Here is a 26,837-nt window from a genome sequence, read left to right as displayed (position 1 = left end):
GTCACTTTGGAGATCTTGACAGCGGCACGTCTTAGAGATAACATGTCTGTGTGCCAGCAGATAAAATGCTGTGTGTGTGTACGTGTGTGTGTGTGAGTGATTATATAAAATCCATTTTGACTTCTATATCCTTAAGCTTATTAACTAAGCGAAAGGAAACAGACATATAGCAATTGCCAAGCGCAGGCGGACTGCTAGCTCCTGGGCTGGCCCGGCCTGCTCTTTTAGTACGACATCAAGCAGAAGGTTGGCTTAGAGGGGGAGTGACACCTCATAAGAAGGTGCAAGAGAGCGAGGGTGACAGATGGCGGGTCCTCGGAGGGTGCATCGCTCTCTGTCGATGTAGCAGGGCACATTCCCTTGATTTGATCTGCTTCTTTTAATGTTCAGCAGGGACAAGGAAGCTGATTGGCCTCTGTGCTTTTTTTCCCGAAGGCCTAAAGATGAGTAAGTGATTGAACGGATGACTTCATGGATGAATGAGGTTTTAGCTTAAATTTCACAGATAACTTTTGTTCATCCCCTGCAATAATTCCCTAATCCAGTTGCATCATTGGGCAACAAAAATGAAACTTGCAGAAAGGTCACCTTTTCCCTGTGTGGCTGGATTAAATTCAATCACCCAGTCAGCTCTCTGCCTCTTAAATCCAAGGCCACAGTGATTCTAGGGGTCATTAGTAATTAGACTCTAGATAGAATGGGAAGATGAAGTGTGATGCACAGAAAGGACACCAATAAGCGGAGAGAAAGTAGCTACAATAGCATCATATAATCAGAAAGGAGTGTGCGTGCATGTCTGTGTATCTTTGCGTTTGTGTTGTGTGGATACTTTTCAGTGTGCATACAGAGATGAGCGCAAATGCCGACCAGTGTAGTCGAGTATTTTCCATGGCTGATGGGAGGTGAGGAAATAAGAGTAGGATGGAGTAGATGAATGCAGCATGAACACAGATCAGGGAGGCTGCTTAACAGGATTGGGAGATACTAATCGGATCAGAGGTCACTCTGGCTCAGATTCCTTGTTTATTTTTCATTCTCCCCCCTCCCAGGCAAGGTTACAGTGAAATCCCACTCTCAGGGGATGTGACACAAGGGAGTCGTCAGCTGGATTGGTTAGATATGTGAGTTTATAGCATGACTGACCTGAGTGATCTAATGTCCTCTGTGTGGAAAGCTTCAGTTTTTGGTGGTAATTGGTGGTTTTCCTGGACAGTCGCTTTAGTACAGTAAAACATCACAAATACGGGTCAACTCTCAACATGAATAAATAGTTTATTATGATGTCATATAGGCTGTGAGACAAATAAAAGTAAAAAAAAACAAAATCATCTTCCTAATCCTGGACGGATTATGAGATAATGGGCCCACTGGGTACAGACAGGTCCCAGGCCCCCCACCCCTCATACATAGGAGCAAGACACCTGCAAAGAGACAGACGTTTTCCATCTCTTTGAGGCTGTTTTCTGTTAGTCATTTTTGTATCTCTTACGTGATCATATTGCATCTGGTTATGGTTGCCATGTGATAAAATTGAGCTTTGTTGTTTTTTTTGTGGTCATTTTGCATATCTTTATGGTCAATTGTGGTCAGTTTGAGTCGTTTTGCCTCTCTTTGCTAAACAGATGATGTTTTTGGTTTCTGTCTGGTCTGATTTTCCTTTTTTGTATCGAAGCAGGATGTATCGATTGCATACTTGGAAAAATGATCGGGGCCTGTACAATCAGAATTAGTCAGCTATTCTAATTTTGGGGTACTACAGATCTCTAAATGTCAGCGTGATGCCCTCCATGCCCTCCTTTTTTCCTTGGAAGAGAAGGGAGCCGTTCCCGGGGGTAGCATGGTGTTTCGTTGATCCTGCAGAATCTTGTGGCATTTTGGGGTGAAATAATGGATGCAGTGTGAGTTTCAAGGACACCGCCAAGTACAAGAGAAAGAAAGTTCGGTAGAGAGAAAGTCTGGAAAAGGTCAGTGGAAGAGTATGGAGACTTAGGGGTATGTGTGTGACAATGAGTCTGCAGCTGTCTTCAGGGGGAGAAGGCGAGGGCGAGGACCAGGTGACCCAGAAATGGCACAGAAAGGGGGTGTAATGCGGGGACCGCTTCCACTTGAATCGATAAGACGTGTGTTATTAACCACTACAGTATGTGATGAATGGGGATTCCCCACTTGGCAGCATGGATTTTATATGGTTAGTGATGACTGCTGTATCCATGACCATCTGTTCTGCCACTCTCATGTGATTTAGACCACAGGAGCCTATTCCCCACAGACACAGAGTAGGGTTAGCCAAGGTCTCGTTCATCACAGCCTCAGGGTTTTAGTCAGGTCTTGTACACAAATCATGCACGTATGCAGTGTAATGAACAGGGGCTCAGTGTAGGGTAGTGACCTCATTTACAATGTGGCAGTCCATTACTCACATAAAAGGTAACCTCCATCTCTTTCACTCGCACCTTTTTGCTCAGCTTCTCCTTTCCCTTCCTCTAATCCGTCCGTTAGCACACAAAGAGGGGATGTGAGGAGGGGAATGATGGACACATTCCCCCACAAGTCCTCCTAGAGCAATGATGGATGAGATGGCAGCCATGGCAGAAACGGATGGGCTTTTACCACACTACGCTTCTATTTTAAAACCACTTCTTGATAATTGTGTGATTCTGACATTCATCACACAGCGACCTTCAAGCATTCGACTGGAATCCCCAAACCAAGCTCCTTGAAGCTAGCTTCTACTTCCTACCATGTCCACACCTGTCACTTTAATAGATATTGAATGGTGAAATAAGCTATTGTTATTACATTTCAAATGAATCCTTCAAATTTGACCATATGGTCTTAGCAATAAACAAGCCGTTCTAAATTAATGACGCCCACTGCCGTTGTGTTCTATTTTTTTAAAGTATTGGTTCCAGGGTTGAACAATAAGGGTTTCCCAGTGGCCCGGGGCTAATAAAACGCCACGTCGGGCAAGTAAATATAACAACTTTTTTTTGTTGACATTTTTTTAATGTATTTTTTATGGGGTTTTTTAACGTTTTTTTGACTAACGTTGTGCAATGAGCACTCTCTCAATTTGTCAGTGTACCAATTTCAAAAAATGTAAATGCCGTTTTTTTTCAGCTCAGCATTTTTGTCGATTTTGACAAAAATTAACAAACAGACTAACTGACATTGTGTAATTCTGCTCTACGGTGCATTTTTTTCACGTGAAAACCGCCGTCCATCAGGGCCCACAAGATATTGCACTCCTCCTAAAACCTTTACAGCACTACATACAGAAAAGTATCCAGCTTTTCACGAGGTCATTATGGATTCGGAAAGAGCACGATGCAGAATGGGGAATAGTTCAAATTGTGGAGGGATGTGCACTTCAAAGGGCCTGTGTGTCCTCCGTGTTCATTCTAAAGATAGATAAGCAAGATCAAATAAAAGAGCTGTACATTAGCACCAAACACAGTTATTAAAGGCTCTTAAGGGTGTCGGAACGGCAGTGGTAATGCTGTGGTCTCCTGCCTTCCTGTTCAGAGGAGTGGTGTTTTAAGGATTTAAATTCAAAGACCCCATTCATCAACGAATTTGGAAAATGTGTCATTTTACAGTCAGTCAATGGTAGTATAAAGCAAACCAACAACAGATATTAGTTGATTCATCAATTTTCTTTCCACCTTTCCTACCCCACACAAACACGGGAAATTAATATATTTTCTATTCATTCACAGTATTTTGGGTAAATCTTGCTCTAAACCGAAAGTAACAGTACTGATGTCTAATGACCTTTCACAATAAAAGCACTTTGGTTATTCAGAGTACAGATAGATCCAAGTATTTGCAGAGCTCTGAATATCATTGAATTGAAAATGGCTAAATGTGTCCGCGTTAAGAGCGGCTTTCCATCAGTTAATAAGCTAAATGTGTTCCATCAGAGCAACAGACAAACCGACACTAAGATACATTAGTGTAGGCTGAATGCAAAGTAAACGGGCTAAAGTTGACGAGCTGTTGGCGACCTGTTGCCAGTCATATCTCATTCCTGATAGTAGCCCGTTGTTCCTACCCAGGCATGGTTCCAAGGGTCAGGGAAAGACTGCCCTGCCACAGATGCCTTGGCACGGCTGCCTGGATGGGTCCGCATAGTTAGGGAGATCAGAGCGCTAAGTCTTCCTTCCTCTAGGAACTTAATGCTTTGGTCTTGGAGTGTGTAAAAAAAAAAAGAAGAAGATTAAATGAAGAAAATAGCAGAGATCAAAAAGGAGGTATTTGCCGGATGCCCTCTCAGTGTCCATAGACTGGCATATTTCTTGCTGTGGTTAATTTGTCATTAGGGTTGTAATAATACTAGTCCTATACCAGGATACTTTACCTTGATTTACCACCAATTTTTAACAAAGGTGTAATTTTGTGGCATATTCCTGTAACTTCAGCAAAACCTTGAATATGTTTGTTTGTTTTTTTTAAACTGGGATGCCCCTACTTGGAAGTTTCCTGTTCTTGATTTCCCCTCTTCTCTATCTTTTTCCACCATCTTCCTCTCATTTCCATTTCTTTCCTGTATGTGGTGAAAGTGTGTCACCATGAACTAACTTTAGCTCCCTATTGGAGTAGGGATGCATAGGTGTGTATTTGCACAAAGATGCCATATGCAGATGTGTCCGAGTGTATGTAGCCGCTTCATGTCCCAAAGATAAAGTATCTTAATGTAACGTAATTTCTCTTGAAACGAGATGTCGGGGTGAGGGATCATTTAAAACTGTAAACCAATGACATTATTTAAGCAGAAACAGGAGGGGTGGGATGACTTAAAAAAACAGTGATGGCCTTAATGGTTGGGGTTTTGTTTACACTTACTTGTGCACAATGAGGTCTCCATTAAAGAGTCACTGGTTTCCAGGTGACAGTTTTCCAGGAAATGAAGTAAGAAACTAAGTGATGCAGGTATGCCAGACATGATGAGGTCACTGTGGAGTGTACACACACACACACACACACACACACACACACACACACACACACACACACACACACACACACACACACACACACACACACTTCACTCCAAAAGCTTTTCTTACTTAGCAGACTCTTTACCCTCAGACTAGCAATACTAAAGGAATATGCAAACATGGGATGATGTTAAATAGCTCTTAATAAAATTGTTGTTGTGAAATACAGCAGAGCAGATAAAATCCCCATTGGAAAATATTTGATACTGATACTGGGTTTAATTCACCAATAAAGGCCTACACCTGCCTTTACAAAGATGACTACAACAGTGTGAATTTTAATTAATTAGTAAATCAGAGAAGCTTTGAACCACGATCACAGCCTTTAGGGGTCAAGTAGCCAGCGTTAAGTCTCTGTGGCGTCATGTTGCCACTTAGTGCCACCCTGACCTACATACGCAGCTGATGGATGGATGGATGGATGGATGGATGGATGGATGGATGAATGGATGGATGGATGGATGGATGGATGGGTAGTTGCAGTTCTACGTCTATACTGTATGTGTTTTCAAGCATGATTTAATAGCAAATGGATTTACTTTCATTCTGGATTCTGGTCAGGTGGGCTGAGAAGCTGCGTTAACCAATTATAGGTCAACCACATGAAATAAAATTGGATTTAACTTTGGTTTTGATCACTTTTTTTCAGCAATGGTTTTGTGTTGATTTTGTAGTTTGCAAAATGTAAAGGGGCTCTCAAGTAATAAACTGGGCAACTTTTTCTGCATTGCAATTTAATGCCTCATTTGGAAACTGACTGATTAAGCTATAGCACACTTAACACCCAACTTCAAATATGCAGTGCTTTTTTCATTCAGATAGATATATAGATAGATAGATCTCTCTCTTTCTCTCTCTCTCTCACTGTATGTATGTATGTATGTACAGTGAGGAAAATAAGTATTTGAACACACTGCTATTTTGTCATCGTAGGTGCTTGTCCACTGTGAGAGACATAATAAAAAAAGAATCCAGAAATCACAATGTATGATTTTTTAACTATTTATTTGTATGATACAGCTGCAAATAAGTATTTGAACACCTGTCTATCAGCTAGAATTCTGACCCTCAAAGACCTGTTAGTCTGCCTTTAAAATGTCCACCTCCACTCCATTATTATTATTTATTATGTTGGTAATACACTAAGACGTCATGGTTTGAAATCATGCATGGCACAGAAGGTTCCCCTGCTTAAACCAGCACGTGTCAAGGCCCGTCTTAAGTTTGCCAATGACCATTTGGATCCAGAGGAGTCATGGGAGAAAGTCATGTGGTCAGATGAGACCAAAATAGAACTTTTTGGTCATAATTCCACTAACCGTGTTTGGAGGAAGAAGAATGATGAGTACCATCCCAAGAACACCATCCCTACTGTGAAGCATGGGGGTGGTAGCATCATGCTTTGGGGGTGTTTTTCTGCACATGGGACAGGGTGACTGCACTGTATTAAGGAGAGGATGACCGGGGCCATGTATTGTGAGATTTTGGGGAACAACCTCCTTCCCTCAGTTAGAGCATTGAAGATGGGTCGAGGCTGGGTCTTCCAACATGACAATGACCCGAAGCACACAGCCAGGATAACCAAGGAATGGCTCTGTAAGAAGCATATCAACGTTCTGGCGTGGCCTAGCCAGTCTCCAGACCTAAACCCAATAGAGAATCTTTGGAGGGAGCTCAAACTCCGTGTTTCTCAGCGACAGCCCAGAAACCTGACTGATCTAGAGAAGATCTGTGTGGAGGAGTGGGCCAAAATCCCTCCTGCAGTGTGTGCAAACCTGGTGAAAAACTAGGTTTTACATATATATATATATATATATATATATATATATATATATATATATATATATATATATATATATATATATATATATATATATATATATATATATATATATATATATATATATATATATATATATATATATATATATATATATATAGTACAGTGGTGTGAAAAAGTGTTTGCCCCTTCCTCATTTCCTGTTCCTTTGCATGTTTGTCACACTTAAGTGTTTGGAACATCAAACCAATTTAAACAATAGTCAAGGACAACACAAGTAAACACAAAATGCAATTTGTAAATGAAGGTGTTTATCATTAAAGGAGAAAAAAAATCCAAACCATCATGGCCCTGTGTGAAAAAGTGATTGCCCCCTAAACCTAATAACTGGTTGGGCCACCCTTAGCAGCAACAACTGCAACCAAGCGTTTGCGATAACGTGCAATGAGGCTTTTACAGCGTCCTGGAGGAATTTTGGCCCACTCATCTTTGCAGAATTGTCCTAATTCAGTTACATTAGAGGGTTTTCGAGCATGAACGGCCTTTTTAAGGTCATACCACAACATCTCAATAGGATTCAGGTCAGGACTTTGGCTAGGCCACTCCAAAGTCTTCATTTTGTTTTTCTTCAGCCATTCGGTGGTGGACTTGCTGGTGTGTTTAGGATCATTGTCCTGCTGCAGAACCCAAGTTCGTTTCAGCTTGAGTACACGAACAGATGGTCGGACATTCTCCTTCAGGATCTCTTGGTAGACAGCAGAATTCATAGTTCCTTTTATCACGGCAAGTCTTCCAGGTCCTGAAGCAGCAAAACAGCCCCAGACCATCACACTGCCACCACCATATTTTACAGTTGGTATAATGTTCTTTTTATGAAATGCAGTGTTCCTTCTACGCCAGATATACTTGGACACACACCTTCCAAAGAGTTCCACTTTTGTCTCATCGGTCCACAGAATGTTGTCCCAAAAGTCTTGGGGATCATCAAGATGTGTTCTGGAGAAATTGAGACGAGCTTTGATGTTCTTTTTGCTCAGCAGTGGTTTTCTCCTTGGAACTCTGCCATGCAGGCCATTTTTGCCCAGTCTTTTCCTGATGGTGGAGGCATGAACGCTGACCTTAACTGAGGCAAGTGAGGCCTGCAGTTCTTTGGACGTTGTTGTGGGGTCTTTTGTGACCTCTTGGATGAGTCGTCGCTGCGCTCTTGGGGTAATTTTGGGCGGCCGGCCACTCCTGGGAAGGTTCACCACTGTTCCATGTCTTCGCCATTTGTGGATAATGGCTCTCACTGTGGTTCGCTGGATTCCCAAAGCTTTGGAAATGGCTTTATAACCCTTTCCAGACTGATAGATCTCAATTACTTTCTTTCTCAATTGTTCCTGAATTTCTTTGGGTCTCGGCATGATGTGTAGCTTTTAAGGATCTTCTGGTGGACCTTACTGTGTCAAGCAGCTCCTATTTAAGTGATGCCTTGATTGTGAACAGGTGTGGCAATAATCAGGCCTGGGTGTGGCTAGAGAAATTGAACTCAGGTGTGGACAACCACAGTTATAGTATGTTTTAACAAGGGGGGCAATCACTTTTTCACACAGGGCCATGATGGTTTGGATTTTTTTTCTCCTTTAATAATAAACACCTTCATTTACAAATTGCATTTTGTGTTTACTTGTGTTGTCCTTGACTTTTGTTTAAATTGTTTGATGTTCCGAAACACTTAAGTGTGACACACATGCAAAGGAACAGGAAATGAGGAAGGGGGCAAACACTTTTTCACACCACTGTATATGTATGTATATATATATATGTATGTATATGTATGTATATATATATATGTATGTATATATATGTATGTGTGTGTATATATATATATATATATATATATGTATATATGTATATATGTATATATATATGTATATATATATATATATGTGTGTGTGTATATATATATATATGTGTGTGTATGTATATGTGTGTGTGTGTTTAGCTCATGAAATTGGATATTTTCTCGTCATGCATTCCTGTTTTCTTCCTCCCAGCTTTATTTGTTTTGTAGCTTAAGCTCTTGATATCTGATTTCCAAACATTTATTGGTTCCAGCTTCTCCAATATGATTTACCGCTTTTCTTTGTCGTATGTGATCGTAAAGTTAATATCTTGTGCTTCTAGAATTTTGGTCTGAGACATTTGACATTTAAAGACCTTGAGGTTTTAGAAACATTTGATGTACTTTTTTTTATTTTTTACATTTTTCTTTATTTTCTCATATTTTAAGACCAAAGAATAGAATGAATTGATTGTCCGATTAGTCAATAATGAAAGTAATTGTTAGTCTCAGCCCTAATATTGTATCTCCTTGTTCCAAGACTTTTTAAATGGCTCCACTGCAGAATATCTCTACAGAATGTCTTGCGTGTTGTCCTTCAACCTGACATATTTGTTCTTTTAAAACCTTTGTGATCTTGAGTATAATCTGAAAGTTCAGTGTAAAGTGTTAAAACTTGAGATTATAAACCCTCTCATTTCTCTGTCTTTGTTTTGCCTCTCCAGCTGAAGAGTACCATGCAACATATCAACCTCCAGATCAGCCATGACACCAAAGAGTAAGTCTTTCTGCAACTAACACCTCTTTCTGTCTGTTTCCCCACCTCTCATAGTGTTATAGCAGTGACCTGGAACAAAGACACAGGATAGCTGTGGAGAGAAATTGTGTTTACAGCAGTTTTTTTTTTTGTCTTTGGAGTGATTTTGCAGTCACAAGTTTTCAGAATGTAGCTTCGGGGCGCTTGACAACTCTTTGTTTAGCATTTAGAGGTGAAAGGAAGTAGAAAGTAAAGCTCTCTGTAGGCAATTAGCTTACATTTTCAACAACTTCAGCTGCACAAAAGCTCTGTCTCCCGTGGATATTTCCACTAATTGCCTACTCAAACTCCGATGTAACTTGTCATAGAGTAGGAAATGTCATCAGAAGTGTTTGAAAACTCTTTTGAAAGCATAGTTTCACACTTCCACTTGGAGATAGAAGACGTTAAAATGGATCTTTGCTAACGGAAATGACTTCAGTGAAGTAGCTCAAACTGTTGTTGAGAAGCTTCATTTATAGATGTACAACACAATATACTGCAAAATCATATTACTGCCAAATTACACCCATCAACCAGAAGAAAGAGGAATTTATGCAGACAAAAAAAAAACCACATTAACGGTCAAAAATAGATTCCAAATTTTTTTTTTTTTTTTTTTTTTTTACGAAAGTGTGAGGCAGTATTTAACATAACAAAAAAAAAACAATGTGCTAAATCACAGTTATGTAGTGGTAGTTTGAGTAAATCAGATTAACTGTAAAAACACTTGCCAGCATGAGAAAATCCCCATATGATCATGTCCATTTGTAGACGGAACGCCAGAGAAGCTTCATCCTTTTGATGCCAATAGGTTAATCAGAGAAGATTTAACACGTGAATATTCTTAAGTAGGGCTGGGCGATATATCGATAGTATATCAATATTGTGATATGAGACCAGATATCGTCTTAGATTTTGGATATAGTAATATTGTAATATGGTAAGTGTTGTCATTTCCTGGTTTTAAGGGCTGCATTACAGTAAAGTGATGACATTTCCTTAACTTCCCAGACTGTTCTAGCTGTTCTAGGCCTTTACCCACTTAGTCATTATATCCACATTACTGATGATTATGTATCTCATTTTATTTTAATTCTTGTATCTAATATTTTGTAAAATGACCAATTGCCAACCCTACAATATCGTCGCAATATGGACATTGAGGTATTTGGTTAAGAATATCGTGATATCGGGTGCCTGGGTAGCTCACCTGGTAGAGCAGGGGCCCGTATATAGAGGTTTACTCCTTGAGGCAGCGGCCGCAGGTTCGACTCCGCTTGTCATTCCCCCTCTCTCTCCCCTTTCATGTCTTCAGCTGTCCTATATAAATAAAGGCCTAAAATGCCCAAAACATTATCTTAAAGAATGTCGTGATGTCTGATTTTCTCCATATCGCCCAGCACTATGCTCAAGGCATTTCACATTATATTATTACACCGGCTACTTTAGCACCTGTGATTTACAGAGTGGCAGTCCACTTCAATAGATTATATTTGGCCTTATAGGATAAAGAAGGCCATGATTGATGAGGTATTCTCCGAGTAAGTGCTAGTTTGGGATGTGTGAATGACTGCTATGGCGGGGGAGGTGTGAGAAAAATGTGTAGATAGAGTTTTAAGACAGGCGACAGAAGAGCAGTAACAGAGGTGAGCAGAGGACAAAAAGAGACGGAGAGTCGAGGGGAGAGACGGGAAGGAGAGCACTGAAGACAGAGATGACAAAGACTGACAGCCATCCTCAGTCTGACATCTGCAGTGCTCTACAGATCCAGCAGTGTGGAGGGAGCTGAGGGAGGAGAGGGAACAGGATGCCACTCAGAAAGGCCATCTCGCCTGAAACTTGAAATTTGCTGTCAAGAGAAAGCATCAGTGTTTCACAGGCTGACATTCTGAGCCAAACTGGACACAATCGCCATGACTGATTTTCTTCCACACACACCAACGGGAGCGCACACAACTGCGCTTGCTGTAATTAAAGACCCTAAAAAAGCTCGTCCAGCGTCTAAATATGTTAGTAGAATCACAGACGGAGTCGTGACAGCCTTCAAGCGCTCGCTTTTTCTTGCTTTTTCCTCCGTCCCTGTCGTCTTTAGAGGAGTGCTGATTATCTAAGCCTCTAAACTGCAGTGGCGAGAAAAAAACAAAACATGAAATGCTAAACCCGGTGTCAACGCTCACCATCTCTTGAGACATGAACAGCTCTATAGGGAGAACAGACACACAGCTGTGGTTGCTAACCCTTACATAGTACTGACTGTGCACCGTTCCTGTCTGTCAGGCATATGGGAGTTTAAGGGGAAATGTTTGTTTTGTGTAGGTGTGAGACACAGGGAAAAGAGGAAGACAGTGTTCCGCCGAGTGCACTTGCAAATAAATCTCCAGGAATCTTGTTTTTTTGTTCAGCTCGAGCCCAAAGCAGCAGCAGCAGCAGAACAAGTAAAAGCGCTCTGTTAAAAGTCTAACATTTCCAAGCCAAAAATAAAACGGACAGAAGGTAAACAAGACAGACAGGCATCTTTTGTGCCTGTGTGAGTGTGTGTGTGTGTGTGTGTTTTTAGCTTTGGGTTTGGCCCAAGCTCTCTCTGCTCAGTCTCCATTCCCATTAGAAGAGCGTTCTGGTCTGTGGCAGCCCAGAGGATTTGAATGGCACAGGCTCAGGGTAATGGAGGATTATTTTTCTTTTTTTTACTGCTAGTTCCATCATCAGTAGTAGCAGCAGCACTGCATTTATTCAATTCAATTTTATTTATAGTATCTAATCATAACAAGAGTTATCTCAAGACACTTTACAGATGGAGTAGGTCTAGACCACACTATAATATACAAAGTACAAATATACAAAACAATTCCATTTATATCACCTTGTTCTATTTCTTTTATATCACTTCTATATTTGTATGCTCTCATATTGACTTTTGTTTAAAAAGCACAGAGTCCCCCGGGAGTCACGTAGCAGAATATAAATATTAATGTTGAAATCCATGCACAGACAGACGTTTGACTTGTCATAGCAGGAAAAGCACAGGCGTGATTGATAATATCAATGATGCAGCCACTAATAGTGTTATTAATTACATCTGTGCTTTTCCACAAATGTCCACAATAAAAAAAAAAAAAAAGAAGTCTCTTAGTAAGACAGACTTTCTGTATAATCCTCTGACCTTAAAAACATACCATACAAGTTCTAATCCGGTGTCTCTGTGTAGAGTAGGCACCTCTAAAGCTCACTAATTAGCATGTTCATCTCTGTATTTGCCACGACCGATTTTTGAAGGATCCAGTCACTTGAAAGGATTTGATTCTTAGTAATTCCCCATCATTCTGCAAATAATGTTGGTTAGGTCTCTATTCCTTCTAAATTGTGTTTCACCATGACTTTACATTATTTTAAATGGCCGCTTTATCTGAACATAATTTGGTATGCAAGTGTCATCCCTGCAAAATTAAAAGCACAGTTTAATAATTTGTGTATGAATTATCATTTTTTAGCAGTATGTGTAGATACCACAAATATTAATGAACAGCACTCAGTAAAACAGTGTTTAAAATGCACTCTATTGTACGAATTGTACAATTCCATTGTGATTGTTAATTCACAGATTATATGCTTAAACACTCCTCCTCACTTTATGGGCAAATTTACTGTAACATTATCAGACTTAAAAAAACAATGGTACAATGGTTTTAATGCAATGGTTACTGTCTTCCAAGTAGTGAAGAAAACTTAAAAAGGAAATCAAAATAGAGGATTGCTAACTGCCTCCGTGGGAATTATCTGCATGGCTCATAACGAGGCCACTGCAGACTTGCGAGATAAATTGGCCGAAACGTCCTGTTTGATATTAGAAAGCATCAAAGTACACAAGTGTTTGTTATATGTCTATGCTTGGCTTTCTGTCTCTTCTCAGGAGGCCGGACACAGTTAAACAGAAGAACGCCTTCCCGCCAAACTTCATCCACTCTCTGGACTCCACACACATGATGCTGACTGCTCTCCACTGCTATAGGTACCATTCAACATACTGTAGAGCATGGATACCTGGAAAAAAAACAACATATTTTGACCCATTTTGTGTCTTCTGTTGCATATGCAGAGTCGTTTTTCTAAAGGCAGTCTGTATTATACTTCTGACTTCGACTCTCCATGAACGCATGACCTAAAATGGCTTTGAGAATGTACCCTGTCATCTTGAATGCAATTATCACCTCCGATAAGAACATCCACCAGGGTTTTTAGCAATTATCGTCGCTGTAATACACCCTTTTTTTTTTTTCCTCACCCTCTTCTCTTCCGGTTATGTTCTTCCTCTGATTTCCATCCCTGCACGTGGACGCTCTTCACCCCTTCTTCATTCCTTCTCTTCTCCCTTTAGTGCCGGCCTGACGTTCGTCTCCGTTCACGACTGTTTCTGGACCCACGCCCTCACTGTGGACACCATGAACAAGGTATCATATAACTGTACAACCTTGCCTTTCCTTTTTTTTTTTTTTTTTTTTTAACTCCCGCCTGTCCAGATTCTTTTACCATTCCTCATCCCCATCATCCTTTCAGGGCAGTTTTCATCCTGTCTGCTCATGTATCATCAGGGTTTAAAATGCTCCCTTTTTTGCTGATTAATTAAAGTGTCACATGTGACTCAAGTCTCCTGGCTCGCTCTTTACACCTTTTACATCCACTTCATTTTTTTGCAGCATCTGTTAAAATAGAAGCGTCAGCATTGTGAAAGTCGGTAAAACGAGCTCACGGTTTCATACATTTAGAGGCTGCTGGTTGCAGGTAGCACCACCAGACAGAGACTGCTGTGCTGAATAAATGACGGTCAGCCCCTGCCTGCTGAAACCAGTTTGTGAACAGGCCCAGACAGAGACACAGCTTTGCATAAAATAGATCAAATTACCATAAAGTCCCAGTTCTGTGTAGATGTAGATTCAGAGCAGTCACAGTTTTATGTCTTCATTCAATCTCAGAGGAGTTGCAACCAATGAAGCACTCAGTACATTTATTCTCTGTCATATTCTCTTGATGTGTGAGTGTACACCTTCTTCATTACACAGGTAATTGAACACAGTGGCAAAGGTTTCTTTTCATAATCATGTGTGACTGATAAATAATACTTATTAAATCCTCTGTTGAAGTGTCTTTTCATCCACCTGTTTGTATACCCATTTTAAATTTGCACATAAAAAAAAAAAAAAATGAATGGAATCGCCAGACATTTGGAGAAAAAGTCCAACTATTGTTAAAAAGGTCTGGATCTTTTTTAATTACATAATCTTGCACCCTCGTTTTCTTATGCAGTGGTTGAATGGCACCAACTGAAGAATCAGCACCACCAACTGTTTATCTCGATGTGCCCAACATGTAATGTTCCCATACCGTAGTGGATGGAAACGCACATTAATACGCATTTTATTTTGCTGATTTTCTGGAAATTTGGTTAAAATTTGCACTGAATTTGGATGTAAACTAGTACTACTAGTTTCCTTTGAGCGAAGCATTGCCTGTGTACACTGCAAACATCTGAGGTTCTGCACTCATACATATGATAACATGCTTTAAGACTTCTTGTATATATTTAATGGTTGAACAGTAGAAAGTTCATACATGCTAACATGTTTTTATGCTAATGCCACTTGTGTGATGAGGGCTTCTGTTCTCTTAACCCTTTTTTTTCTCGACGCCTTTTTTTTCACAGTTTGTTTTTGCTTTTTCCAACGTTTTAAATGCTTATTTCTACTTCCCATATTTTCTGATATAAAACAATAATTGAATAACGGGTCTGTTGACCCGAAGTCAACACAAGGGTTAACCCCTGCTGCCTGTTGATGGTGCAACAGTTTGTTTCTCACTACCTGTTGGGCTAACTTTGCGTAGTCTACTATACATTAGCATTAGTCTCACTGCTAATAGCTGCTGTTTCTCACTAGAGTTCCATGCGTCATGTTCGCTAGCTAGAGCTGCCTGATATGCTGCATTCAAATCTACCTTTTCAAAGAAAATTATTTTACTGTCTTTTTAGCAGGTTTTTGTATTTGTGAATACTCAAAATGTCCATATATAAGCTATTATTACATTGTGGCAACATGTTTTCTAACCCTGCTGAGCTTGCCTCCTGAGAAACCCATCTATACCATACGGACGATTCTGATAACCTGAAACCAGCAAAGAAATGGATAGCACTTCTTTCTCCCAGGTGTTATTGTTATTGTCGTGTGTCAGCTGTGATGTCAAACAAATCCACGCTATACCCTCCATTGTACATTCTACCTTTTTTCTTTGCAGTACATCGATTCACATTTGACGAAGAATAGTATATAAAAGTGCATAGTATAGTTCAAGCATGAACGAAGAAGACCTACAGCAAAAGGCAGAGTTGCTGTGGGAGATGATCCATTTGCCAGATTTGCTGATAGACGGATGTTAGTTCTAGCGTTTTCTTTGCTCTCCTCTTCATTCCTTTTTTTTTCCTCTCCATCTTTTACCTGGTCAACAGGCAGGAAAGTCTGGGTAGCTTGTTTGGGCAAGTGTTTGGGCCAGAGTAACTCAAAGTTCACTTCTCTCTGCCTCTTCCTCCTCCTGTCAGGTCTGTCGGGAACAGTTTGTCGCCCTGCACAGCCAGCCAATCCTTCAAGAGCTGTCCAACTTCCTGCTACTGAAATACTGCGCCGGGCTCCCGTGAGTTTTCCCACCTGCTAAGTCTCAGAGAATCAGGTTTATGATGATAAAAACACGTGTGGCCCTCTTTCTTTTCATAGCATTTCCTATTCAGGTACCAATAATTGTTGCACAGTATCTACATATAAAGAAAACATGATATAATAGTCACAAGGTCATATTACCACACTTAGTTACCACCATCTGCAATCTGTGCCTCTTTTTCTGTTTAAATTGTCCTTGGACAGCCATCAGTCTCTGTCTCTCTGTCTGTGTTTATGCAGAATCTTTATGAACTTTGATGGTATAGACAAAAGCCATCCTACACTGAAAATGCATCTCCAACATTATACATTATAAGAGTCCAAACAGAAGTTGAACACATAAAAGATTATAAGATTGTAAAAGTCAGATAAGTGATATGTGCCAGTTTTCCCTCAACTTGTCTGACATTAGATACAAAATCTATCTCTCTCTCTCTCTCTCTCTCTCTCTCTCTCTCTCTCTCTCTCTCTCTCTCTCTCTCTCTCTCTCTCTCTCTCTCGACATCTGTGTTGCTGGCCTCAGGCTGGGTTATGCTCATCATCTGATGGTGTTCTTTACTCTCTTTGGGATAATTGGACACCTTGTCCACAGCCTTTCCTCCACAGCAGTCCTCGTCCTCTTTGTCTTTCTCTCTCCCTTCTCACACCGAAACAACACTGTTCCCTAAGCCTTGCAAACGCATTATTGGTTCTTGTAGGCACCAGAGTGAAAGATTTGATATTTTTTGGATAACTTCACTTGTCTCAGTGTGTAACTTAAAGATTTTTTACCCAGTTTAGTCCAGAATTTGTTAACAATTGTGATAATTTAACCCCCTGCCTTAAATTGATTATTTTTGCTGATTAGACCCTTACAATATATTTAGCTTCTTCTTTTTTTTTCGTTCTTTTTTTAAGTATTTATTTTATTTTTACAGTCGGACTGCTTTCCCGCCTATTTTTAGGGAAGATAATGCCAGTCTGTAAGTCTGTCCGCCACCTTGGTCCAGACTGAAATATTTCACCAATCTCTAGGTGGATTACCCTTTATATTTTGTTCAGACATTCATGGTCCCCACAGGATGAATCTGTGACCCCTGACCTTTTCTCTAATGCTTCTATGAGGTTGACATTTGTAGTTTAGAGTGATATGTCTCTACTAGGGATGGGCATGATTACTCAACGATCAATAATTGATTATTCACAATTTTGTCAATCATGTTAATTTGTTATCGATTAACCTAGCGCTGGTTGCGTTGCGTAGAGCGAGTCTTGAAGCAATGAAATGAATTTCACAGGGTGGCAGCAATTAAACACTTTACCACCTGGGGGCAATATCAGGGATCTTCAACAGGGGGTCCGGGCCCCTAGGGGTTCCTAAGAGTCAATGCAGGGGGGCCTCCAAATTAGTTAATTTTGAAAGTTGAAAAAAATAAAAAGTCTTAACATGAATCCAACATATTATTAGCAAATATAAATCCCCACTGAAGACAGGTTTACTAGCCTATTGGTAAGGTAGTGACTAAGGTAGCCATCCACTGATATAGTTAATCCTAAGGATTCACTGTGCCACATGTACGGATGTTTTAAAATTAAAACATGATTTATAAAATCATGCCAACAATTATAAGGCAATTTTAAAACCTTAGCATTCTATGCAAATAAGTTATGTATAAAGGCTTTAGTCCGCCCTACACGTTATTGTAGGCCCAGTTTAATATGCAACTTAATTTTATACAATATATGTAGTAGGGGGTCCCTGCTCCGTCTCTCTTTCAGTTAAGGGGTCCTTGGCTTAAGCAACGTTGAAGACCCCTGCACTAGAGTAAGACAGTGGGCATGGTAACAGTATCCGTATGTTTGCATTGCATTCACTGGACTGGCTCTTTGTTCTCAGAAACAACTCCCATGTAACCTCAACAACTCAAATGTGACATCCAGATGTGACCAACCTGCATCAGTCAGCAGAACCGATGAAAACACGTGAATGAGGGCTGAAACTTCCCTGATTCAACTCCGAAAGTGCAGTTGTCTTTAACTTCTTTAGGCACACACACACATGTTCTCCTCAGACTTACTAAACTTTTTTTTTTTATTCTCCTTTGTTTGTGGCAGGACTGAGGCTAAGAACAAGAAGTACCAGGAGTACAGGAGGCTGTTGCTGCTGCTGGCCAAAGTGCCCAAGACAGGTCAGTTTGAATTCAAAACGCCTGGCCTCGCCAAAGCTGGGGTATTTTTATGAGAGGGCCAAGATACAGGGTGCTGTTTTTTGTTCCTAATTGGATTGAAAGGACTTGTATGTCCTGAAGCTCTGTCTGAGGTTAGCAGGAATGACAGGAATGTTATTAAATTGGATTCTTGCACAATCCTGTATTTTCTATCCTGGTTTATAATTGCTAATTGTTGTAGCCTATTGTTTTTGGTAGTCATCCCATTGCCTGTATTTGGGTGTCTAGCTGTCTGTGTTGCCCAGATATGCCATTCGGTTTGCTCATTCAAACATTGAATTTGGCTATAACTCAATTTTCAGCTTTTGTCATTAATGGTGTAATCATGGCTGCCTGCACGGCCACTAGCAGATCCAGATTCCCCCGTTCTTTCATTGCGAGTCTGTCTATTGTTGTCCAGAGTGGAGGCAGCATCTCTCTGTCAGTCAGGTGGATGGAGGATTTGCTGTTATGTAAGCCCTCGCTCCATCTCCATCTGTACACTTACTGTCTGCTTGGCACTGACAGCTGGGTTGTATAAATTGATTACTGTTAATTGTGTCCCTCCTCTGAATAATCAGCTTATGTGGCTGAGACCAGCCAGGTGTGAGTGTGAGTGTGAGTGTGAGTGGCCACTGTGCTCAATGTTCATATTAAGACTCAATGGATCTGGACTAAAATCCACTATAATCTTCACTATGAAGGATCCTGAACTTATTGATGAATCTGTTTTCACGGTGTGTAATCCAGCAGGAGGTCAGATAAATCAGGTGCTGAAGGGAACAAAGAGTGGAGAGCACACTGAATCACTTGGAGCCATTACTGTGTTTCAACAGTCTACCTTTAATGACAACAGTATTTGTCCCAGTGGCGGTTCTACATTGAGTTACATCCTGGGCGAGAGCCCCTTGGAGTGCCCCAAACAAACCGTTATATTTTATTATAACAACATAAGTGAAAGATAAAATTATATTTCTCAATTGCACAAATCCTTCATTAGAACATTTGATAAACACGCTTATGAGAATCCAGTGAACTATTGCAATTGCAACAGGAAACACACTTTTAAAGGTGCACAATCTCCACCTCCAACATTGGCAAAAGACAATGAACACAATTCTGCACAAACATAAATGCGCCAAAAATATATACAATCAGATATATAAACAAATGTAACAAGAGCAGAGAGCAACAATAATATAAAAAATTAAGACTAATATACAAATAAAATCTAGAATAAATATTCTAAATAGCACAAATCCTGCACCTGACGGCTTTGACCTTTTCCTGTCCATCTGTGTTTATTTAGCACTCGAAAATCAACAGATTTCCCACCCCCCCCAACACTGTCCCTCAGGACCAGAAGTCAAGACTAAACCAATTCACTTTCGTGACCACATAATCGTTTTGTATTACATATTAAGCATTTCACACAATTCAGAAAAACAAAAATGTGCAGGAATATTTATAATATCATGAATGAAATGTGCGTTATTTGGAAGAAAGTCAAGGTGTGACTGACCTTAGCCCACTAATTCGATTAGAGTACAGTGTTTCCTTTAGGATTTTTTTTAGCAGTGGGGGCAGGTCCAGACCCCCCACCCCCATGAAATGGAACTGACACTTCGCTGCAACACAAACTAATATATTTATTCACCTCTATTCACACACATGATGAGGGTAATTTTCTGTTGTGATTGAACTGTATTTTTTGAGTTACTATATAGGCCAACTTTGATCTTGACATATAAACAAATAACAATAAACCCACTATTAATTCCATTATCTTAATGCAGTGTAACTACTTCAGCATGTAAATAATGCACCTAAAATACAAACGTGAGCGAGGGCGTTGAGCATTCGCTATCGAATCAACAGCTACGTGCAATTTAGCTAGCAGGTGAAGAATACAAACAACGAAAATCACCAGTTAACTTAAATTTGCGAGACCAGGCTTAAATGAACTGACAACATCAGTTATACGACTTACAGTTCTCAAGGACGCACACACACGATCTCAACTGGCTAGTTATCCTCGTGTGTCCACGCTATTCTCCGACATGCAGCCCTATTTCTGATGCCGTGGGGGGCAGAAATGTTGCCATGGGGGGCCGCCACGGTCAAATCAACATAGAGGAAACACGGCCGAGTATTGCTCCATACAGTGGATCCCCCGTCCCCCCTTGTCCGTTCCATTTGGGAGACCCAGAGGTGAACTGTCCCCCGCGCCCCCCTCTTCCTTTCCCCTTCTCACACAGCTTCTGTGCACGGCACCTTCTCAGCAAGCAGGTGCACCTGCAGCTGCAGGGGGCACCAATTTGCCAATTCCCCACACAGTAAAATGATAGATTCGCGGCACAGAGGATTTTTTTATTTTATTTTTTTTAAGTGCCCCATGTGTCATGAAAAAATGCCGCCCCAGGCAGCTGCCCGCTTCACCCATGCAAAAAACCGCTACTGATTTGTCCGTTAGGATAGTAAATGCTTTAAGTTCTTCAGTGCGCTTATGTCTTTTCCTTTTCAAACACTGCCATTTTTACTTTGGTGTCATTTGGTTTGATCTTTCATTTAGGCTGTAAGTTTGTAAGACCCAAGGTAAGGGGTTGTCAAGAAAAGCATCTCTTTATTTTTAGGTGCCTTCACTTTGGTACATAATGCAGTACTTTATCTTAAGTGTCTGCGTAACCATGATTACACAATATGCTTACACAATACACGGTATCTTAAAAATAAATGCAATAGAAAGTAAACTACAAAAAGGTTTGGAGCACATTAATGAAGAGTTTTAAGACAGAGTTTATATCAGTTCCTCCCACGTGTTAATGTTTTGACAGGTACCTAAACATTTATGTTGGTACATTATCTAAAGTGTTCATGTCAACATAATTTTCTAGCTTTACTAAGTTTCTTTTGCGTTCTTAAACTTTTTATGGCCTTTCTTCAATAATTCAGTCTGCAGCTCCAGCAGACGTCAGAGAGGCGAAGAGCACACAGTGCAGGACAGGGCCTCATCCAGAGCTAAAATTAGTATTCAAGTGGTGTATTAAAGTTCATATAAATGTTACTGGTGCCCAGTAAACCTAAAAAGTTGTAGCTAATTTAAAAATTTAAGTTCCTGAGTTTGACCCACTTCAAAATTAACTTCTCCCTCTAATAAAGATTGTAACTCAGTGCTTTCACTGGACTCAGAATACCTCAGAACAAACTACATCCTGCAGTTCTTAGCAGTGTCCTTAATTGATCAATAATTAATTCGATTAACACTCACTAAAACTCGATTAACCACATAAATAAATAAAAATAAGATGTGCAAATTGTTAAATTTTGTATTCGGTACCAGGATAAATACACATTGAGATGTACCATTTCATTTTCAAGGGTCCCAGAATTAAAAGCTTGCAAAGTACAATGGATGGCAATGGTCAGTCTGTCCACCACTTTTGTCCAGATTGAAATATCTTAACGACTTTTGGATGGTGTCATGACATTTTTGTACAGTTATTCATAGTGCCCAGAGGATGAATATTTTACTGAAATATTTTGAAAAATATTGGATGGATTGCTGTGCAATTTTTCACAATCGTGTTGCTCCCAGGATGAATTGTTATATCTTTGGTAATCCTCTGACTTTTCATCTAGTGTGCTTTGTGTTTTGTGCTAATTAGCAAATGTCGGCATGCTAAAACACTAATCTAAGAACATAGTGAACTGAAACATCGGCATCTTAACATTGTCTTTCTGAGCCTGTTAGCATTTGTTGATGCGGGTTTGTGCCAAATAGTCGTGTTAGCGTACTTATCTTGTAATAGCATGTGGTAATTTAAAGTTAGTTTTATAGTTAAATCTGCAGTACATGTCATTTGCTTTCTGTAACTACTGTCCACAGACTTAAACCTGCTCTGACACCTCGCCTCTTGCCTCTCTAGGTGATTTTGATCTCCAGCGGGTGAAAGAATCCACTTATTTCTTCAGCTGAGAGACTCATGAGGGCTATCCAGCGGAGGAAGATGAGTGGAATTGACAGAGTGCGGCAGGGAGGCTGCAGGCCCTTGGGTCCCGACTGGCTTTGTCTCCCTCAGACATCAGGACATTGATCCAGCCGCGCCCTGCCTGCCTCCTGGTATTTAGGCTGGCTAGAGCTGCTGGAGGCATTAACACACAGTGAACCTGCCTGATTAACTGACTAGTAGGCTGATGAAACGGAGTGTGGGATACTCATCCAGGCGAAATGACGAGAGAATCAGCACCAGATGGGAATGTTAAGACTTCATTCAGTGAAATGTACTGTGTGTGTGTGTGTGTGTGTGTGTGTGTGTGTGTGTGTGTGTGTGTGTGTGTGTGTGTGTGTGTGTGTGTGTGTGTGTGTGTGTGTGTGTGTGTGTGTGTGTGTGTGTGTGTGTGTGTGTGAGTGTGAGAGAGAGAGATACTGACTTCATCACTCAGGAACACTTCCACTGCTTCACCTACAAACTGTAATTGCTAGTGATTGGTGAACGTGTGTGTATGTGCATTTTCATGCTGTGAAGACCGCCACAGGGCGCTGACTTGCCTCTGTGACTATCCCACCTAATCATCGATCCCATCACTTACTGGATGACAGGATGCTCTCCGATACGATATTTAAACATTTTCTGAAGAAGAGACGTTTGAGAGGAAATGAATGATGTACCGAAATGGGGATACAAGAAAGAGAAATGTGAAGGGATGAGTCAAGGAGATCTTAGATAGCAATATGTCCCATTGTACTCTTGAATCTTACCTCGGAGTGACTAAGCACTTGACAATTGCACTGAAATAAATGTGTTTCTTAAAATGTCTCCTTATTCATTCAGTGGTTCAAAGAAATAGCTGGTATTCTTAGTGTGCTTAAATAGGACGAATAAGAGCCTGTTATTAAGTTATATCTGTATATTTCAATTCTATTGTGTATCATTAAATGAAGGCCTCCTTTTTAGATTCACAACAAAAGAATTGCGGGCTCGACTAATCAACTCAGGTCTTATTTTTTTTGGGCCAGTGCCGCATCTAGATGTAAAAATAGCAGAAGTGCTATCTGAAAATCGCTGGAAACATTACAGCAGTTTCAGACAAAAGGTGCCGTTGATGTTCAAAGGCAAATGTAGACTCAGCCAAACAAAGCTGGCTGAGGGACAATGTAATGAAATGGAAATAATCTTCGAGGGGGCATACATAGTGTGCTGATTAGACTGTAGATTTTCACATGATTTGCATAGCGATCTCCATATGGAGATGCTCCTCATATTTTATGACGTGTATGTGACTTGACTTGCATTCAGTTCAAGTTATTTCATTATTTTAGTAAAAATGACCATTTGATGATTGATTTTACAGTGAACTATTATTTAAAGTGTGTTTTTCATGCTCTTTGTGCTTTCTGTGAGGACCAGCCATTAATATTGCCAAATAGTTTTCTAGTTTTGTATATTAAAAGAATACTTTAACAGAATGGGAAATACACGTTTTAGCTTTCTTGCTCAGCATTATATGAGAAGTTACAACTCTTCTGTACGCTAAATAGGAAGCGAGTAGCCACTTAGCTTAGCATAAACAGCAGAAGGAAATATGTTCTACTGGCTTTGTCCCAAGGCAACAAAATCCACCTATCACTAATTGACATTTTATATTTCGTTTGTATTTCTGTATAAACGAGGCCAGCTGGTTCACCCTGTTTCCAGCAGTCTCACCACAAAGTGACATTAGCTTGGTTACCGGTGCAAATTACACCTCAAAGTTCACCACAGTTTAACTTTACGCTAATTTATTTTGCCTCCTTGAGCAGACCTCTGATCGCGGCGATTCATGGCTATGCTATTTTAAATACTGGTGTGTGCAGGCCTGTAATGCCAAACTAAGTTAACCTACTGCTTGCAGTGTAGACATGAGAGCAATACTAATCTTCTCATGTAACTCAGGAAGAAAGCAAATAAGCATATTTCACATCCCACTTATAAACAGTACATTTCCATTCCTATTTAACCTTCCTTTTCTCAACTCAGCTGATAAAGCAAATCACTTGAAGTGTCCTTCACACTAAACCTGCCACCATCTAAATTCAAAGTCAAAGTAAGCCAAGGTGGCCTTCCAGCAAGCGTCGGCCCAGCACGTCTCTCCTCTCCCCTCGTCTCTTTGAGGCCAGTTGTCAAGGGCAGAGATCTTTTCTGCAAAGTGCTCTCAAGATCGCACATACTTGACACATATAACATTTCACAACTTAGCCTCTGATACACGGCTGAGAAAAAAAATGTACTGCACTACATGACCTGAGCTCAACACCAAGGAGTGGTCATGGGTAGAAGGATGGATAGATGCTGAGGGTATAGCCTAAGTGTCTCGATCAATAGCTGTGACTCGTGCCAGAGGGACGGCTATGTATTGTCTTTAAAATGCTGGCAGTACGTATAGAGGGGTAAGTGCGGAAGAGCAGGGGGACACACACAGTTAACAATTTTTGTTGAGATGACGTGTGTGTGTGTGTGTGTTACCTACCGTTGACTTTGGCAGAGGGGGAGTAAACGGGATATTGAAGATGTCCTTACAGCAAAATCTTGATGGGTCTGTCTCCATTTCTCTGGGGTGATTCCAAGGATGTCTGCTGTTTAAATTGGAGAGCTGCACCGGTCCAACCTGCAGTAATGGAGCCGTAATGGAGCTTGTAGCAGGAAATAGTTTGAGAGCTTCCATTACAGGTTCACTCCAGAGATTAACACGTCTTGTTGATGATGGTTTTGTATTAAGAAAATAAATAGTGCAAATGTGATGGAGTTCTGATGTCTCTTGAGAGAAGAAAATGAAATTTTTTACTTCCTTTTTAAAAAGTTGTTTTCCAATTTGAGCATACACAATTTTAGCGTCTGTATATGCTGATGGTCAGTATTAACGCTTATCAGTTCAATTTTCTAAGCACAAACGGACATTTGGAAAAACTGAAAAATGGATTCAAATATCCAATTTTTCATTTTTTTCCACCTTGACAAATTAAGAAATTGGAAATTTGACCTGTTTTTCCAATTTTCTGTTTTTATTCAGAGGATCAGAAATTGAGAAAATTACAAAATTGCGTCTGAGCCCCAATTATTCAATACTGCAATGGTATTCTCTTCCTCTACTTTGCGGAATATGCAGGTCATTAACTGCATATGGACCAAAATGAAAAACTGATAGACTTTCAGAGTTGCTTGCAACTGATGGTTTCGAGTGGGGGGCGGGGCGTAACTAGGCGGAACGAGAGAGAGAATACCATTGCGGTATTGAATAATTGGAACCCAGGGACAATTTTGTAATTTTCTAAATTTCTGATCCTCTGAATAAAAAAAGAAAATTGGAGAAACAGGTTAAAGACCCAATTTTTAAATTTGTCAAAGTGGAAAAAAATGTAAAACTGGATATTGGAACCCATTTTTCTGTTTTTCCAAATGTCCGTTTGTGCTTAGAAAATTGAACTGATAAGCATTAAACTGACCACTGATGTCTCATGTCCTGGTGTGTTTTACAGTCATTTTCAAGTAAACACATATGTAAAAGACCAGCCAACATAAATATGCTTGTCGTCATAATGTTTAAGGCAGCCAGATTTTGACAGAATGTTTTGGTTCTTTACTGTCATTCTAAACTCTACATTGTGTCATACTATAATTTTAGATATAAAATACAAAATAAAGCACTCAGTGTAAATCAGTGCACCATTGCTTGTCATGTTTTGCTAGCTTGCATGTATGGTCAATACACCATGCTGTCCTTTTGTCTGTATAGACAGTTTTCAATTTTACGTAACTTACTAACTAACTTTTCTTCAAGTCTTTTACTAGGGTCTATGTATAGTTAAGTAATAATTATTCTATTTTTGATATAATGTGTTGCCTGTTGTACTTGAATAGATATAGAATTTGCACTGATGCTATCTTGCACTATGATACCATTGCACCTTTCAGCATTTTTTCCACGCCGCTCCTTTAAACATGCTACAACCAACCTAACATTACTGTAAGGGCACACTTTTGATATCTTTCTTTGTATTTATGTAGTATGTGTGCTTGGATGTCATATGTCTGTGTGCCTATGTGGATGTATGTTGTGTATAAGCTATCCATTGTTCAAAACAGGTAATCTGACCTTGGACCTATGTATAGGCCTATACTAAAGCAGTGATTGGTTAGTGTTCAGTTAAGCATAATGTGTTTGCACATGTAAGGAGTGTGTGTGTGCCCTAGTAAATAAGTGAAGCATGTTTGGAAAAGTAAAGCAAGTCACTTCCTGTTAGATTTTTGTGTCTTAGGTAGATACTTGTGTGTAGTGTTTTGAAAAAAGTGTTTTATGCAATTGAAAACTGAGTGAAAGGCTGAGAAATAGCTTATGGTTTTGGAGATTTGGTGTGTAGTTTTGCACTTTGAGTGAGAGTTTTCAAAAATTGTGTGAAAAGATTTTGTGTGTTAGCAGTTGGAAAAAAACTGTAATTAAGGCAAGTGTGAGGATTAACTCATTCCTGTTGCCTGTATACATTTTTTTTTTTTTTTTGCATACCTTTCCTCTGGCCT

At 40.0% G+C, this 26,837-nt stretch overlaps 1 protein-coding gene across 1 annotated transcript in view; it reads left to right on the top strand.

Annotated features, from left to right (window-relative positions):
- Positions 1–22,638, top strand: part of polrmt (polymerase (RNA) mitochondrial (DNA directed)) — a 62,481-nt gene extending 39,843 nt beyond the window's left edge. The window contains exons 16-21 of the mRNA XM_028588261.1: positions 9,328–9,380; positions 13,309–13,407; positions 13,774–13,846; positions 15,985–16,076; positions 18,194–18,267; positions 22,212–22,638. Coding sequence (XP_028444062.1) covers positions 9,328–9,380; positions 13,309–13,407; positions 13,774–13,846; positions 15,985–16,076; positions 18,194–18,267; positions 22,212–22,261 — 441 coding nt within the window. The 3' untranslated portion in view covers positions 22,262–22,638. The remainder of the gene's footprint in view (positions 1–9,327; positions 9,381–13,308; positions 13,408–13,773; positions 13,847–15,984; positions 16,077–18,193; positions 18,268–22,211) is intronic.
- Positions 22,639–26,837: the final 4,199 nt, after the last annotated feature.

The sequence above is a fragment of the Perca flavescens genome, chromosome 9, assembly GCF_004354835.1.
Source record: "Perca flavescens isolate YP-PL-M2 chromosome 9, PFLA_1.0, whole genome shotgun sequence".
Taxonomy (NCBI): Eukaryota; Metazoa; Chordata; class Actinopteri; order Perciformes; family Percidae; genus Perca; species Perca flavescens.
This window is presented reverse-complemented; position numbering and strand designations above follow the sequence as displayed.